The sequence below is a fragment of the Anoplolepis gracilipes genome, chromosome 7 (assembly GCF_047496725.1).
Source record: "Anoplolepis gracilipes chromosome 7, ASM4749672v1, whole genome shotgun sequence".
Lineage (NCBI taxonomy): Eukaryota > Metazoa > Arthropoda > Insecta > Hymenoptera > Formicidae > Anoplolepis > Anoplolepis gracilipes.
Genome location: NC_132976.1, coordinates 9,117,235 through 9,137,152, shown reverse-complemented (window position 1 = coordinate 9,137,152; position 19,918 = coordinate 9,117,235). Strand labels below are relative to the sequence as shown.

General features: G+C 38.3%; 1 protein-coding gene across 12 annotated transcripts in view; it reads left to right on the top strand.

The window, feature by feature from the left end:
• The window catches only part of Cmpy (crimpy), a 268,239-nt gene that overhangs the window by 156,152 nt on the left and 92,169 nt on the right, over positions 1-19,918 (top strand). For all 12 annotated transcript variants that reach the window (XM_072895450.1, XM_072895451.1, XM_072895448.1 and 9 more), the window contains one exon: positions 11,312-11,449. In XM_072895450.1, coding sequence (XP_072751551.1) covers positions 11,312-11,449 — 138 coding nt within the window. The remainder of the gene's footprint in view (positions 1-11,311; positions 11,450-19,918) is intronic.

Here is a 19,918-nt window from a genome sequence, read left to right as displayed (position 1 = left end):
ATATAAAATAGGAAGAATTAAATATCATTCCTCATACATTTAATAATTTAGCGATATTAATGATACTTGTTAATTTATTCGTAAAACAATGATAATAATTGTGAGATTCGAGTATGTCGAATAATAAACTACAATTATCACGTTTGTTCTGCGCTCTCTTCGCATCGTTTTCTTTTTCAAATTCAGATCACGGTAGTTTGATTTTTGCAGGCATTTCCACGAAAAAAAAAGTGGAGAAGACTGTCGAAAAAAACAAATTGATTCGGACAGTGGTCGTTGGGAGACATTATCGAAATATGCGCGCTAAAAGTATGAAAATTGAATTCTTGCGAATGCAAGAGAGCGAATTTGCGCGCTCTCTGGCAAACTGCCACTTTATTTTGCCTCGCCCGAATGAAAGCAGTGTTCGTTCATTCGTTCGTTTCATCGTCACCGTATGCAAACGCGGCAGAGCGCGAAACCCTCTTAAAAGGCGCGACGAGCCCTTTCACGAGCAGTTCACCCCGTCATGAATTTTTACTACGCGGTGGTGCTATTAATTTAGGAAAGTACCGTGCGCACCTTGTCCTGATTCGTGTCATGAATGAAGCATTTTTTAGACGCGCCTCAGCCTCCATCGATTTTTACGCAACTTTTTACATCGTTTAATTACTTTGCGACTCGCAATAATTTTCGCTCGTATGTATCACACTTATATATATATATATATATGTATCACGTGGTGCAGACATGTGCAAGGTCTTAAAACATCGTATGTCACGATTTATGCGCGGCATTACGTTGTCAAGCCGCGACATTCTTCATGCCAGTCAAGTTGATTAAAAGCAGGTACATACATACTAGTATAACAGCCTATGCTTTTAAGAGAGGATAATTCTATTATAGTCGTTGTTGAGATTTCCCTGATATGGTAATCGTTTTCTTACGTGAAAGGATAATCACAGTATAATTAACATAATTGAGACTATAAAAACAGCGTGCCTGTCGACAGAAAATGATGAAAGCCCATTCGACGCAAATATCAACGCGATACGATTGACGATATCGAGCAATCGAGCAATCGAGCAATCGATTGCCGAAGCATACGTCGCACAATCCGATGTTTGTTTTCTACTTGTTTTTAACCGATAAACCTGTCCGCGGCGCATACAATCCACTCATTCTATAAACATGAAAATATCGAGCCTGACATTTGACGCACGCATTGCGTCAGAGTAGAAATCCATCTCTGAACTCGAATTGCCGTGCCGGCCAAAACTTTCGCTTCGAGGCTTTTCACATTTTCCCTATTTTTTTGTTAATTTTCTGCATCGAGTGGTCCCACTCGATCAACCGTTTATCAATCCGTTTCATTGTGATCCACGTTTCGCGTTACTTCACACGTAGTATTCGAGCGATCGTAGTACATAAAAGAACTCCGTTATACAACAGGATCATTCTCAATCGATTGGTTCCTACGATACGAATTTTTGTTGCTATAATTCGGCCATGCAATTTCAGCGTATAAAAAAACATTCGCACAGTAAATGATGAATTTTTCATAAGATAAATATTTTTTTTTAGTAGACTTTAAATCATAATTTTTCTAAGCATAATTGTTTAGCAATAAAACATACGATTCAGTAATAGATGGACAACAGTAGATTCAATTGCGATGCAAATCTGCGTTGGTTGCCTTTTTCGAAAATTAACCGCTTCAAATTTACCTTATCCCGTTAATTACACGTGTACATGCAGTCGTTTTCACGACGCTCATTCTCGAGGTAATTTGGTTTAGCTACGCGCAAATGAAAATAAGAAAGAGACGGTGTAAGGGAGACAGGCGGCAATTGGCAAGCGAGAAAAAACGAGGCAAAGGGGAGCCAGCGGAAAAGCGAGTAAAGCGTGCGAGAAACGATCGTACTGTTTCACGAATGTAGGACCATTTTATGCACACTGTTCCACGGAATGAGTTCCAAGGGGTTGCAGAAGCTTGCAGGATGCGAGCTTCGACGGTACCAAGGGATTTCAAAGCGATAAAAAGGGATTGGCTGGAAAAGGGCTGGTGTTCTCGACATCGAAATGATTGTGCCAATACAAAGTTAAAGAAGATAAAATATATGTGTGTGTACAAAATTGTATATTTTACAGTATATTTTTAATACAGTATAATTTTAATATGTACCTATAGCCTTTATCTTAAATTTATCAAATATGAACGCAGTTAGATTTTGTGTTATTTTGATAATAATTATACTGGCTATATATTTATATCTCTATGTACACATTATTCTGTGATAAAAGTGGACTTTTTTTTTCAATATTCTATTTTTTCAGTATGCACACAGTTACTTTATTCTTATATAAAAAATATTATTTTTATTTATTCCATATCTCATTAATGATATTTTAAGATGTATAATTATTGTAGGATATCGTATTATCATTTATCAAAAAATAAAATTGTATTATTCATTATTAATGCGATATAACTACACGTAAATTTACGGGATTATATGTTCATAATGATTGAGAAAGAGAGAACTAGAAACATTGGATTACAGACAACTAATCGAGAACGCGTCACGTAATCTATTATATTATCAGAAATGACGAGTAAAAGTGAGTTCGTTTTAAACAATAGGAAACGCAATCCCGAAGATATGGAACGTAATCACGAACAAGGAGAGCTCAGGAGAAACGTTTCTGCTCGTCATTTATATTTGGATGATTCGTGCAAAGAATGTGCGGCAATTTAAACTTGCGTGTGAAACGAAACGAATGAGCCGACTATCGTGGATTTTGTTTCTGCAGGCGATGCAGAATCGCGCATTCCGTGTGAGTTGCCGGGCGCGGCTGCGTGACGCACTCGCCGAAATACGCACGTCTCGAGTCTGCTCATTCATCCTCGTGCACGCATGTATGTATACTAAACATGAATTTCGCGCCCTCGCGAATTCATTCATCGCCTCTATATAATATTCGCGATAATGCAACCTGAAAAGAGTTGCACGTGCTTTGCCGCGCGTGTATAGCGGAATGTGGCCGCAATAATCGATACGTATATATCGATAATTCACGCGTCACGCATCGTGAAAATGTTCATGAGCATGGTTATCTGTGCCGTTGGAGGCTGTGGCGGCGATAAGTTGATTTATGAACGGCTTACGGGCGGTCGGCATGTTTTTCATCGCGCGACATGCTCGTCGGACATGTGCTTATTTATTTAAGTATTGTATTATTGTTGCGCACAAGCCCATCTGACATCTTTATATTTCGATACACGGCAGCTTACCCCGCATAGGAATGTGAATCGGAGCGACATTAAAATGATTTATCGTTTTCATTTTAGAATATCATTTTTCTCGGAAGAAAGGCGTGCCGTCGTCGAATTATGTCGACGTCTCGGATTCTATAACGTTAGATTTGCATCGCGAGCTACCGTTCCAATCGAACAGGTAGCCTCCATCATTGATATAAATAGAGCGCGCCAGTAAGCCGATTCGCCGTTTTTATTTTTATTTAAGCGGGATTTTGTTCCAATTGATTCTCGCAATTTCACTGAGCTCTCGTATAAGGATGCTTCCTGCGGGGGATATTATTTTATCGGTAATTGCGCTGATCGATGCGCCATGCAATATCGATAGCTCGAGGTTATTCTTTGTTTAAGAGTTAATTTACGGAGAGCAGAACTAGACCGTACGAGGCCGCGAGAGGAAATGTGGCGATCGAACAGGTTGGCGTGATTAAAATAGAACGGGGACAACCGTCACGAGCGTGGCTTTGCTGTTAGATGCCTATTGCCTGAGATAAAATTGGGAATCGTGCACAGTTATATTTCTAACGCTAAAACTCTGCCGCAATAATATTTAAGATTCGAAATAGCTCTACACAACGCGCGCGGCTTTCGGAAATGATGAGAAGTAGTATATATAAATGTCAAAACACGATCTGTCAAAAGTTTTTTTTTTTTCTTTTCTTTTCTGTTTAAAAAAATCACGAATCGCTATTCTCGTCGAGGTGTAAGAATTTTCCGCGTTCATTTGATACTATAATCGCTCGTTTTAAAATTAGCTAATGACGCATTTTATTGCTATCTCGCTATGACTCGGAGGATCCTTCGTTGATAGATTCGATACGTCGAACAGCACGTTCTGCATCTGCGCGAATCTGTGTTGCGTTAAAAAGTAGCGAAGCCAATCTTCTGTCGAAATAGTATCTTTGATCGTGGTAGAAACGTCGGCGCAATCCTTCTCGATAAAAGACGAGCGACCATTTTCTCAAGCGGAACGGTTGCGCATCCTTCGTAAAAGAATTCCAAGCACGCGGCGCGCGATATACTTGGCGTATTGCGGGGCCGAAACGAAAAATCGCAGGTCGCGTCTCCGAGTGGCGCTTTAGCTAGATTGCACGGGCAATAAAATGTATTTTGCGCGTATGCATCGACACGTAGAATCGTATCGTATTGCTCTAGTTGTAGGGCTGCCTGACCGCCAAGCTAATCGTCCTGATTTACTAAGAGGCGAGACTTGTCGAACGTGACCCGAGCAAATCGCTCGGTTCGTCTTGCGAAAGGGCTTGCGTTCGTGCTTTTGCACAAAATTAAAGCGCGTCTCTGCGAATTCTCGAAAACGACTCGGAGAGCGTTTCGGATTGTCAATTATTTCTACGCTCAATTAATCTCAGTCGCGCTCAGCGCGACGAAATCGAAGCGTCATCGTTTGTTCACCGTCGTGGAATGCGAAGAGCAAAGTTGCCGGATTGAAATGGCACGATTACAATGCATTCGCGTACACACATTTATTAACGTATATGAAATTCTGTTTGCAGAGAAATATCGTTGATTAACATGTAAATCACGTGTAAATAATAAATCCTTCTGCTTACTTTATATAAATCAACATTAAATATATTGACCATTATTGTGACGAGAGAGATATACATTATTTATTATATTTAATTATGATATAATATATGCGATCGCTTGCACTTTATTAATTTTCGTGTATACCGTCTCGGAATACTTGTATTGTTCGTTTAATGTGGTCAACATTAAACATTGCATAAAAGTAATCAATCAGATCGAACCATATCCATTTTGTTAATGCTATTCAGATTGTAACGCACGAGCGAAATATAATATATGGTATTGCTTTTGATAAATGCTTAAGTTATAAATCGACAAGCTAGAAATTCATCGATATTTTTTCAATTTCAATATCGCTACGCGCTATTACGTTATAACACTTTAAACGTTAATACGGCCAGAGCGCTTATAAATACGGAGCGCCGATAATCGATTGTACGTTTATTGGTTGTACCGATAATCCAGATTGCCCTTAATCCGTGTTCGGATGTTCGGAAATACGCTCGCGAGGGGATCCCGGGATTGTAAGCAATATTTTACTGTGATCATGGTTATCTTTTATATCGTTTTCGAACTGAAAATGCGAACGCGGGCGCGGCTCAAAAATATAGAAAGACCACAGTACCTGCGTTATCATCCGATTAATTGCATCTGCAAGGAAGAGCATATTGAATCTCAATTTAATAGTCGGTAAAGTTTTAAGTACATAAAGTCACGGCAAAGGACGCTCGTCGCCGTATCGCATAGTTTATTAATTCGAGTCGAGAGACGCATTGGAAACACGATATTAAATCTGTCGTTCCAATTCTTTTTCTTTCACATTGAATGAGTATGTAAAAAAAGATATTTAAATTTTGATTAATTCAATGGACACTTTGTAAATACTTGGGATTAAAAAGCCTGTTTCAAGATAAATTAATCAATTTAAGGATTCACGAATGTATAAAAATATTCTCTTGACCTCAGTCAATGAAAATATCTTTGATTAAAGATGCAAGATTTCACCACGAAGAAAATGAAATTTATACTCTGCTGCGAGAACGTTCCACGATTATAATTGACTATAAATTAATAGTGCTATAAATATGCGCAAGGCGTAGAATTTTTTTGTTTTTTTTTTATTTATTTTAGACTGCTATATATTTTTGGAAATAAACAATAAAACGCACACATTTAAAATTAAACGCGTATATCTAATATTCAAATTCAGAATTATAAGATGAATAAGATTTTTAAAAACTCAGATATTTCTTTAATAAAATATATTATAAAAGCCCATATATAATGTCCTAACACACACATATACATACATATATGTAAAATGTAATTTAAAATATTGATTGAATTAATTGAAACAACTACTAACTGATTCTTTCAGTAAGATTTTATTGAGTTGCAGTGCTATATTTATAACTAAAAATATTAATGAGAGAGTGAAAGAGACAAAGAGAGAGAGAAATTATTTACTGTAGTGATAATATACTGATTTAAGAGAATACTATCATCATTTTGAAGATCATTTTTTTATTAAAATGTGAATGCTGGAAGAGAATCTAAAGATTTCTTATATTACGCGGTATGTCGATATAAATACGCAATTATCTTGCGCTTATCACAATGTTTGCAGAATGATTTAAAGAAAATGACGTTTTGAAATTAAATTTATTTGTGTCGTGAGCCGTGATTTCAAAACACTTTTTATTTCGAACATACAAAGATTTTAATGATATTTATCGGCACAAAATATTTACGATGTCTTTCGCGTATGTTTATATGCACCTAGAAACATTTCGTTTACCATTCGCTGATGCGTTGTGCAATGAAAACGTATCTAAATCTAGGACGCGAATACGAACGTAACGCACGCGGAAAACATGCAATAATACATCGTCGCGCGAATTAACCGAATAAATCACAGGGCGCGATGACACCAATTATTTATGCGACAAGCCGCGGTGCGTCCGCGATGACTTTCCTCGAACCTTCGCGCGTCGTAAATGTTTAATTTACATTTAATATCGCGGTTGCGAAGCTGTATTTGCGCAGTTGCACTAAACAACCTGGAGCCGTTCAAAATATTGCCGTTGTGGCTGCGCGAGCGTTACAGACGCGAACGAGTAAACAGCGGTGCGAAATAAATCGCATCGCCGATGGAATTTATTACTGATAACTGCTCGAGATCTTATCGAGAAAAATTGCGAAAATAAGAGATAATATATAATTGATAGTCGAGATATTTTTTAGATTAAAAATTAATACAATACTGAATCTTATATATATATATATTTTTTTTTTTTCAATCTAGGGATTTGTGAATCGAAATAAAATCGAGAGTCGATAATTGACAGTTACGTACACAACTAGTGTTTGCATTTGAAATTATATTTAACATGAGTAAATAAATTTTACGGTGTGCTTTCCGTGCGCGCTCGTGTCCGAAAAAAATTCGTCGCACCACCTGGTGCCCGCGGTGGGCCCCGATATTCGTAAACAATCGTCGGCGCCAAAATTCACCGACGACTCGACGCATCCCCGACCGCCCACGCAGTTCGCATTAATCGGCTACGCAAATACACATAGCCGACGTAATCCCAGCGTGCGTAGACTCTGGTATTTTAATTGAGGGATTTTGTGGACCGCACGCGTATCGTGTCGGTCGGACGGACTACTCGAAACCATTTCACGCTATCATAGTGGAGCACTTTCTTCCGAGAATGGAACAGCGCGCTCGCGCGCGCGCGCGTGAATCACCGCGCCGGCACGCGGCGCGCGGTGATGTCAATCTTTGCTCAGCTGACTGACGAGATCGGGACCTCACCTTCGTCGACGCTTCGTTCGGGACACGATCTCTTTCCTCTCCGACCTCGCATTCTTTCGCGTTCGGTGTAAACGCTCGGGATGAGGAGGCGCGACGACTGTATAAACGGTGCATCTCATCGTCTGGCGCGGCACGCCACGCTGATGCGTTATCACGTCACTCCGAATCTGTCCGTCGCGAAATTCCGCAAGATTTATGGCCGACTTTATCCGCGATGTTGATATTTTGCTAGAATATCATTCTTTTCCATACCATTTTGCACGATGCGTTCTTTGCAGCAACATTTCTCAGTCTATAATTTAAAGAGTATTTAAATGCATCTATGAAAATATGATGAAGAGACCATTCCACGTGGAAAACTTTTTTATCGTTACTCCGATGCAACTATTTACTTTCTCGCGAATGCGCAACATAAAGCTTGCAGATCGATAGGAAATTGATATACCTATACATTTCATGGATAAAAGATGCAATGCATTTTGATCGAAGTCGCTCGTTTTAAGCTGGAAAGTTTGAAATTTTGTGTGTACCATTTTTTTCAATGCGTTATTATTTGCGACAGGCTTGAGTTACAGTTCTTTGATATTTCTTTCCGCGCTGCCTCCGCATCCATTTCCGCCGTTTCGACGCCAGGCAGTTGAAAATTCACGTTACGTAGCGTCGCGCGATTGCGTCTTTGATTATCGAATAAGTAAATTTGCCGCAATTTCCGTCGAATATTTTTCTCAAATATGCGTAATGCTGGCGCATTACATCAGCTGCACGCGTCGAATATAATTGCTTCGCCACCCCATGACCGGCAAATTCCACGGCGACTGAATCATCGAAATAAAATATCATCGATCGCCATTCGAACGTCAATCTCCACGACTCCATTAGCAAAGTAGAACCATATTCTTATTTGAGACTGGTGACGCATCGACGATGAATTACACGCGGATCACATGAACAGAACCGTTACACTTGCATTCATAGGAATGCGATAAGAATGTGAATTTTCAATATGATCTTGGCAGTGGAGTTGCTTGATTAATTCAAATCTCTTCCATCGTTGCCTATATTATTTCTGTGTCGCGCGCGTAATAATGCAAATCATAAAACGCGAGTAGAAAATTAAAATTTAAGTGCTTACGATTTAAGAAAAAGAATGCAGAGTTAAAGTTAAGATCTTTCGAGATCATAACTAAGTTTGTATCAAGAGTTTTTATATATATATATATATATACGCAGATTCACGTGTGCGCTATCATTGCACATTTTATTTATATAATATAATATAATATCGGTGCTTATTTATTTTTCTGTTTTCGTTCTCGTCCCGCACTTTTCTCTAGGACAAAGTATCGAGATAATAAAGTTCCGGTGAGCTACGATCGCCGAGATTAATATCCCACGCTCGTCGCAGCAGCGTTTCCAGTTGCGACTAATTGGCAGCCGGTATTACACACAGGCGCGACGGTTGCTATCGTTGAATCGCTTGCGTAACGATGTTAAATCATTGCGCGTTGCGATCGAATGTACGCAGGGTAGACGAAAAAAAAAGGAAAAAAAAAAGAAAGAAAGGCGAGAGATGGAGAAGAGGGAGAGAAATAAAGCGTGCGAGATCGATCGCGCAGAATGACTCGAGGGCATACATTGCATTAATTCTAGCCCGGCACTACCTACCGCGTAGACATTTCGATAAATCTCGATCTCGTTCTGCACCGAAACGGAAATGCAACCCACGTGTATCTACGTGTCGCTCGATTCCAACTTGCTTCGATTGCACTTGCGGCGATTTAACGCACGATATATCGTCCTTACGTGTTATTCCGTTATGTGGATATAAGGTTATTCGTACGACAGTAAACACGGTCCATAAGTAAAGTCGGTGTTCATAAATGAAACACGGAATAAAAGAACGTGGTCTGAGAAATTAGCGCGCTCTGTTTTGAAGAAATCATTTTTAATATTCATCCTCATTTTAGCATTATTTTAGCATTAAAACGTAGCGATAATTACTTTAAAAGAAGAAAAGTAAAGAATAATAGAAAGGCAGAGAATATTTTTTGCACTAGAGTTTTTATGTGCGTTTTTGTAAAGCGCGTTTTTATAAAACGCTGTCAGACTTTATTTGCGATAAGTCGATTGTTTCTATAATTCTTTCAGTTTTAATATAGCCGTCATAGTAATTAATCTAAACGGCCAATGGCTTTCGCGCGTATATATACACGCAGTCCCTTTTTAAACGTAAATTTATGAAGCGCCTCGTGCAAATGAAACGCGAGCTCTTTTGTGCGAGCGAAATAGACTCGAAGTTGTGAACTGTGTTCCACGTTATACGTTTTTGGTGTAAGAGTCTATTATACGTATAAGTGACGGCATGCCTTCCGTAAAGGTCATATGCCGGTCGCACATACGTTGCTTTTTAATTACGCCAACTTGAAAGTACTATTGTATGTTCCAGGAAACACGCGGCGATTACTTTTATGAGAATATGCCTCAACTTTACGATTTCGCTTATCTTTCTTTGGCAAAACGATTGTTGTAGGAAATTATTTAAACGAACACGAATTTTATACAGCAAAACCGAGCAAATTTCTAGAGGATCTCTTTTTTTATTTTATCGATTCACACATTCCCAAAATTTTGACATTTAATTTTATTTTATTTCAGGACACCCTGTAGATTTACATGAGTTCATTTTAGATCATCCAGAATTCACGGTTATATATATAAATCTTTTTTATCAAAAATTTACCTTGAATTTTTATTATTATCAAATTCTATCTATCCAACATGTAATATAATAATTTTTTAAATTATAATTTTGCAATAATAATATTAATTTTTATTACATTCATTTTTTCCTTATATTTAATAATGAAATAATAATTTGTGTACTTCAACATCACATAGTTGAAATAATATAAAGCATTGATAAATCTATTTTATGTAATTTTTACTGCAATTTTTTATTTAACTAGTGAAAAATACATAATAATATTGCATTTAAAACTTATTAATTAAATTACCTAATCACAAATTAATTGATTATTAATCATGTTAAAGATACATATCGAAAATTTTCAACAGAATTCTATAATTTCTATAATTTTATCTCTCGTAATATAAAAGAAAATATTTTCATATATAAAACTTATACATATGTGTGTGTGTGTGTGTGTGTGTGTGTATTAGGCTATATGTGATACATAAAATTAAATAGATTTCTCTTTTGAATTCTGTCGCGATTATTAAATCGTCTAAAGTGGACTTTGTGCACAAAATTTATTTCTAACATCTTATTACGATGTTTTTTCTCTTGCAGAGAATCTTTATACAACGCTTTTAAAGCAGCTAACTTGCTATAAATTCTTTGATCCTTTTACGACATCACCGACAATAAATTCATCGCACCACCGTTCCACAAAATTACGAACGGCAATGTAATACGGTTCGATTTTTCTTTCTCGGCGAAACTTCATACGCCACGCTTCGGCGACTTAACGTCGCCGAAATTCACGTTCTAGCCCAATGGACAGCCCGCAATTGAACGCTTTAATTAAACCGTCGTCGCGGTGGTCGCGCGCGCGAAAACTTGGGGCAACTGGGGCGAAAAAAGTAAGGACGGAGAGATCGTAATACGATTTAATAATTTATTCCAGGCACGTCGTTCGGCGAGTCGGCGGCAGCGACGCGGAGCGATTGGGAGCAGGTGGGCGAGAGGAAAGAATCGAGACGGAACGACGACTGGAAGGACGACGAGAGGACCACGGGCGGCACGCGGTTCCCCAGCTTGACAGGTAAGAGGGAAAACCTGTTGAATTAATGTCACCCCTCCCTTTGGCATCTCGAGTTTCCTCCGTCTCTCCTCTGTTACCGTCTATTTCTAATTTGCGCGGTGCGCTCGATACTCAATCAACCTATCCGGTACAATAGTTATTAATTTTGACGCGCAATTGAAACGCGTGATTAAGGGATCGAAAACAGCCATCGATGCATATTAGCCCGATGGACTTTGGTATGTTTATATCTCTCTCTCTTTCTCTCTCTCGCTCTCTCTCTCTCTCTCTCTCTCTCTCTCTCTCTCTCTCTCTCTCTCTCTCTCTCTCTCTCTTTCACTCTCTCTTGCAATGTTCTCTCTGTAATTACCGTGTTCGCCGATCACGCTGGTCAGGCATGTACGACATTTCCGCCGATCAACGTGTCCGTTGTCCGTAATTGAAATTGATCGGGAATTAACAGCGCGCGCTTTAAACGACAGTCTCTTCGGAATAAAAATCTGCGCGACAGACGTGATACTCGAGGAATAATCGGAAAGATTTGGTCGGAACGATTTGTGCGCGTCTGTAAAATTAACTGACGCTCGAATATATTTGAAACGTCGTTGGAACGTCAAGAGTTATCGTAACAGAATATATTATAATACAGGTAATGTAAGCTTAAACAAGAGGAAAAGCGTATTGTGTACTTTGAAACAAACGCGAGCGCGCTCGAAAATAAATATTTCTTTGAAAATAATATTGTCAGAGAGATATAATTTTATATTGATAATATTTATTGTTTAATTTAGCGAGCAACTAATATTTATTGTTTAATTTAGCGAGCAACTAATATTTATTGTTTAACTTAGCGAGCATCAAAAAAAAAAAAAAAAAAATCACGCCGGTAACGAGAAACGAATTGCGTGTATTCCATTTCGTTAATTGAATCAACTGTTTTGATAGAGATGCACAGTTCGAACAAAGTGTGCATCTTTGAAATTTTCAATGGCTCTATCGCGCAAACTTTGCGAGCAAACTATATACAAACTATACACAAAAGGGGCTCTTCTTTTCTGCCGATATAAGCGCGGACAATAGTAACTTGTTTCGAAGTCGATAAAGAGAGCGTATTTATAATATGCGGTGTAACGACAATACTTCCTGTCAAACAGGTCTCTTACCCTGGGACGCATCGATTGCTTTGTCAGCGCGGTAGATTTATATGAGTTGAGTATTGTTAGCGATTGGCGTATCGGTCTTATCTACTATAGAATAACTAAAATTCTATACGGGCGTCATAACTTATCGAGGAACTTCATACGTAGACGAGCGGAGCTATAATGCAAAATATATATTAGGCAACGTAATAATAACTTTGCAAAATATGTTATCCCAATCATTAATAATATCCACAATACATTATTCGCTCTTGTATCTGAAGTAGCAAGGTATTAATGATCGATTTTTCATCGATAAATGAGATTATGTTACGTCATATTGAAATTACAGGCGGCTCAAATTACGATGTTATTATTGATGTTAATTGTATTAATTGGGGAACTATAATAATTGCAGCGCCTATTATTATTTACGCAATATTTGCGAGTGTCAAAATGCGATAAATAACATTGAATTGTCATCCGTTCAGCGCTAAACGTGTTGCGTTCTCCTGTGTTCAAAATATGAAATTCGATATTGAAGATGTTATAACATGGAAATATACGCTTCGATTGCACCAGATGCTTAATATAGGATTAACGATCAGGAGGTAACGACATAATCCGCCGAGCCGAAGTGGCCGTGTCGCGCGTACTGCTCGGCCTCTTCCAAGTTTCGCGCGTAACTTTAGTTAGATGAGAGTTGGATCAACGACACCCAGCAACTTTCGCAAAATCGTTTAATTCTAGTGGTTGCGCTAACGATATTTGACTTTATACCGACAGTTATGAACAAACAGCTGCATTGAATTTTAAGCCGCGATTATATATGTTCTCCCGCGAATGACTTTTCTCCCGTTCGTTCCTTTGACATAATAATTCGATTTTTCGAACATCCTCGTCAATTTTTCAATATCGTCGGCGTTTTTTTTAACCCGCGTTCCAATTTGAATTTATCATCAGTAAACCTACTAGGAGCGGGCCGAGCAAAACGGTGAATTGCGAGATACGAGGGATACGGGCGCGCAAAAAGTATTTCGACAAAATATATTCTGTCTCTTCCAAAGAATATTACTCGCGAATATTTATCGCGCGCGGGCGACTGAAATTTTACGGCGTCGTTGGCCCGGAAACGTTTAAACGGGTCGTATCGTGGGTGTCGCGCGAGCTCTTGTCGCAGAAAATACGCTTATCCAATTATTTTATTCGCCTGACCGGCGAAACTCTTTCTCTTCGCTTCCGCGGATATGGCTCGAGACTTTTTATACGCCCGCGTCGGCTGCGCATGTTTTTTTGCGTGCATGTTTTTTAATCTTTGTTTTCCTTTCTCTCCGTATCTCTGTATCTATCTCTGGAGATTATATTTTCGCCCCCGTGAGATAAGCGCTATCTTTTCGAACGCTTGGAATGTTGACATGTATGTATCTTCGCGGCTCAGCGCGATGGAATGTGACCTTATCGTTGTGCCAACTAACAAATATTCCGCAGTGCGATTAATATGTATAGTCACAATGCGCCCACATTCAAGAGAGCGTAAGAAACAGAGAGAGAAGGAAAAATAACGGGAGAGATTGTTCGCTGAACGATTGTCGTGCAAATATTTAACGAAATGTACATTATTCTTTTCTTTTACCTCGTCCGATATTTGACATACATAGTTTCGACGAATGGATTTCCCCTACTGCATTAAGAAATCACGTGGGACGGTACGAATGGTGAAAGAAGGAAGAGAAGTCGAAAAGAATAATGTTGACTCTGCAAAATATCTTGTCATTAAATATGGGAACATAACGTACATATAACGTTCGATTATATCGAAGAACGGATCACTTTTTTCATCGTCATCATGCAGTCCGCAAGTTGTCGCAAGTTCGCGTAAGCACGCATAACGTCGTTATTGTTACAGCGAAAACTGTTATTGTTTATTGTTCGAAGCAGAATTTTTTACGCAAAAGTATACGCGCTGCAAGATAAATCTATCCCGTATTTTTTGTGTAAATATATTTCTCTCCAATGCGCCGATAATATCGTATAGATTATGTGTTAAATTTGAGCTGATTCAAACAAGCAAGAATAATCGGAAATTTGATTGATAACGTTTAATATTTTTATTTTAATACTTTTTTTTTTATTTTGGCCGAAAGAGTTCACACTTACTCGAGAATAATTCTGCATCAAAATATCAGATTTATTTCTAAATTAATGCTATATACAGATTATTTCTAAATTAATACTATATACAGATTTAAAAAAAATGTATATAATATTTTCTTTTTTTATAAATTTAATTTTTATAATTTATAATATTAAAGCGATGCTGTTAATGTTTTATTTCACATTGAACAATGTTTTCAACAAATTTTAAATTTTATAAATAAAAAATTCTAAGGCCCATGCTGATTTAGCTGATCGTTTTGTAGTTGCTTCTTCATTTTGTGAATATCCAGCAGCATAAGATTCTAGTATTAATTATACATTATGAAAATATGCATTTAGAAAACTGTTTTGATTGAAGTCATGTCGATCGTGGACTTTGTGCCTTCATTAAGACATACTCGCGATAAGACGCGCGAATTAATCGTTGGATCGTGATTCATCGAAACGCCGAATGATCAATCGAATGATTGTCTAGCGATTTTCAAAATACTGACACGAAACATGACATGGCTTATTTTACGAAAAAATAACCCATGTATAAAAATAAAAAATAACCTATCTGAAATTTAAACGAAATGAGTCAGAATATATTTGAAAATTTAATTAAATATTTAAATAATAGATTTCTCTCTCTGCAATGAAATTTCAACGAATCGCGATAATAAACAATCACGGTTTGCACGAGCAGAGATCTGTAAAATCTTTTCGGGTCAGTGAAGCGTACTCACTTTCTCCTTTCGTTTCGAAACTGTTTACGAAGAACCATGTTCGTGTCCCTATTTATTATGTAGCGATATTTCAATTAAGGACGCCGATACATATTGACTTGGCGCGTTGCTGGCAGATCAAAAAATTGTTTGACCGCCTTTTGCGCCGGATAAAACACCGATAAAATTGATAATTGATGTTAATTAATATCGAGGCTCGCGCGTAACGGCCTTCTCACGGAACGGTGCATCGTTATTAAAAATAAATTTTAATTACGACACCGGTCGTCGCGTCGTTACGTCACTTTTCATATATGTATATATGCGTCGCTTTTCGTCCCGGGTCGCCAATTAAATTTGTCTCTTCTCGCGTCGATCGACCGTTAATCTCCTCTCGCTTTGACGTCTCCGGGCGTGACATTAATCACTTTTACTCGCCGGAAATCGTCGTCGGGCCATAGTTGTCGCATTAACACGCGAAAGTTGACACGCGGTGATTTGTCTTAATTAACGATTATTCTATGGATTTGATTGCATTACCGCGCCGAGCGTGACAGTCGCGCATTAAAACCCCTACCGGAACCATGTCGTAGATTCGAGTTTGTTCGCGGAAATTGTGCAATTAGTTAGTCGCCTCGCGTATGCCGCATTTACGCAGTTGCTTACCTCGAACGCGACGTTCGAGAAGATTAGCCGCATTGTCCGATTTAACAGCATTGTGTTAGATCTGTGCAACACTTGTTAGTATCTATGGAATTTAATTTAATAACACTTGTCATTATCATTTATTAATATCCTTCGACACATTCAATTTCGCGCTTGTGCAACTCTTCTCGACCGAGTCGCTTTCGAAACGCAGCCGTCGTCGCATTCGTCACGCGTTACACGGTGTATAATCGTTACGGAATCATCGCAGTATTTCCATGTGTATAATTATAGTTTGCGAAACGCTTCGCGCTCTCGCGTTAATCATAACAGATATATAAACTCGAACTTGGGATCGTTCTCGGTGCGCGCGCGTTGCAATTTTTAAATAAACTCTGCTTTATTATTACATAGATTACGTGGAAATACAAAAGTCTGTATAACGGTATAACATCCGCTGAATCGACCGTGGAAATAATGTTTTATTCCGGATTATAATCAACTGAGGAGGATTGCACGAAGTAAACTTTTCCGTTTCGTACCGTACCATTCATATAGATATATATATATACAAAATATCAGTGTATATGTTTTGAGATTGTGGAGAAAACGGATGAAAGGATAATTTTCAGCGCAAAAAAATAAAATGCGAGTTTATCGGAGCGTTAAACCAAAATATTAGCTAGAGATTTTTTAAAGGAGTCCATGTAATAAAAATCTAGCTATTTAAAAGCTTATTAACTGTTGAGAGAAAAAGGGAAAAAAAATATGAAATAAGTTATTGATTCGAATTTTTACGTCTTTGCATTCAGCGAAACTATTTTCAGATTAAAAACAAAATTATTTTTTAAATCAATTTTCCTTGCTGCGCGCAGTCTCTCTCTTATAAATTGTATATGCTCTATGTAGTCGTTTTCTTCTTTATTTACCAGATTTTGTCATGTTGCGTAAATTTTTTTATCTTTCATGTACTGCGTAGTCGAGACACACAAGTGAATCGAAAAACCGCCTTTATTTACGTCAAATGTTTGTGCGTTCGAATATAAAAATAATAAAAAAAAGAGAAAAAAAATTGTTTGCGGGATGTAATTTTATATCTCTCAAAGAAAACCACGTCCCTGTCCGAGCATCGTGGATAAAGCAACATATTGTCGTGTGCGAGGTCGCGTATCATACACACGCACACATTCACGCATATACGCGCGCGCGTGAAAAGTGTCGCGCGTGTGTCAACCATATGGGACGTAAAACGAGGAAGCGAGATCAGCTGGCCGTACGATAAATGTCATAATACGTCTGCGGCCATTGTGCGTTAACATTAAGCTGGATGGCACGACAACGCGACGAGGTCACCGAGGCGAAATATTAGACTCGTATCGCGCGCATATAAAAGCTTAACTTTTCCTCCGGATTCTTTTGCTGTAACATATTGTTAAATGTGGAAGAAAATTTCAGAAATTTCGCGAAGAAAGAGATGTAGTTGTAGCTCGGCAGAATTAAAACGGATAACGTTAAAATTGTATACATGAACGTTGAAAAAGATTAAATTTCCCCACAAACTTGTTTCATACTTTATAGTGTAATAAAGCGTGAGTTTGTGCCTGTCGATTAGATTAGTACACCAGTTAGAACTCTGATAGTTTGAAGGACATTATTCTTGCGAGAAATTTAGCTATCCTAATTTTGCACTCGCAATTAGAAGAAGTCAACCGTGGAAACTTCGAGTCGACCGAAATCAAGGAGAGAAGCGGTGTCTTACCACAAAAATAAACCGCCGTTAATTACGAGCTAACGAGAGATCGCGGGTGGTGGTGCGATGGTGGGAAAAGTTTACGAAAGGTCGCCCACTTTCAGCAATTTGCGATCTGAATTCGTCGACTTTTCCAACGTCTCGCCTCTCCTCACTGAAATTACGTAGCAATAATCTCGAGCTTTTCTGAGTCGTTTGCTAATTGCGCTGCTCATCGTTCCGAGTTTTATCAGCGATAATTTGTCGTTATCGATACCTCAAGCATAATTTGCTGACTTGGACAAATTTGAAATATTTACAATAGAACAGATAACGTAATTAGTAAGGTCTTTAATTTTTACATTTTTATATTTTATTTCGGTAAAAACGTTACTTAATTATTATTATAAAAAACATTAAATATGTAAGAATTTATTAAGTCATTTTACAAAAATAAAAAAAGGAAAAAGGAAAAAAGAAAAACAAGGTAGATTATGAAAACGACGGTATTTTCAAAACTAAATAGATAAAGTTAGATAAACATGAGGTCGACAAGCTGATGAATGCTCTGGTTATCCGCGTGACAAAAAAAAAAAGAGATTACACAGTAAACTAAAAAAAAAAATTATTTCTATCATTAATCATCTCTCACAATTAGATCTGATCGCGGGAGCACGTAAGCTGAAACCAGATTGTTATGCAACAAAGCGACGTCCGGCCAGCTAATGGCGAAACAGGTTAACCGATCTCAGGGACTCGTTATCGCCGTCTCGTAAATTGCCTCGTTACGACTGCATTTGTAATCGTGCGTTATCGTCGGCCACGCTCGTGCGCGAGCGAGCGAGAATCCACGGGCGTGAGACAAACGTCTATTAATAGGCGGGTGCGCAGTTCGCCCAATTCGAATATGAATCAAGAATACGTCGATAACGGCCAGCTGGCTCTCTCTCTCTCTCTCTTTCCCTTTCTCTCTCTCTTGAAAGAGAGAAAAGGAGAATCTCTCTACTCTAGAGAAAACTTTACCGAACGCGGCGGATACATAGTATCCGGTGCATTTTTTTGCACTCGATCGAAAATATGATATCTGCCTGCGCTATACTTTTCGTAAAAACGTAATTTACATTTCCCGTGATTTGCAGCGATGGATAACAAACACAGATATTCTCGCCATTTATTAAGAAACGTGTATATATACTTTTTTTATGGAGCCGCCGCGAGGTTGACGCTTTGCGCAATATAAAAGTTCTTTTATGTCTGTTTACCGCGGTTTAGTACCATCTCTCTCTTCGTGTTTTGCATTTCTGTAGAAAATGAGAAAGTAACGGGGGAGTTAAATATTCCGGCTCTGTTAGTTCGGTAAACTCGATGAGACGCGCCTGTCACATTCCGATAAGGTTCTACACCGTCAATTTCATATTTTAGGATAGACCTCGACGAGAAGAGTATCTTGTGTTTCACAATCCGTACACAAAGTATGAAGCTCCTCTCATGGATGAAATTTCAGTGAATGACGTTTTTATCCGACCGTGTCGTAAAGTAATTTTCTATGATTCATCCTCCGTATCGTCTCTCTTAATATTGACCGTGACAAAATAGCGAACAAGTACTGATATCAATATAAATATTGACGTGGCATTACAACATATGTGTCACAGTTGTCTATTTATTACGCGTTATTCCAATTATGGCCAATCTTTCGACCAATCTTTTTATCGCGATTAAAAAGACGCGACGAACAGTGCGCATCGATCTGTCAATTAATTTAAGGAGGTTGTGAATACACTCTCGAAAGTTTTCTTATTTTCCAGTGTCCTTCGCGATTAAAAACACCGTTTGCTCCAATTTCGCGGCATCGTTCCACCGCGACTACCTACCGTGTATCAGCTTTTAAACGCAAGCGAGATACTTCAAGGATCGCTAGGCACCGTTAGGCAAATATTTTATTAGAACACGGCGCTGTACACTCTCGGAGATTTACATACATTATAATAAGCAAACAGAACGCGCGAGTGTAATGTCGTTTGTATGTTTTCAGCATATCTAATTAGCAGGGAGTAAAAGCTCTCGCGCAGTCTGTTAAAGCCTTTACCGCCGTCGCTAATTGAGAAATCAC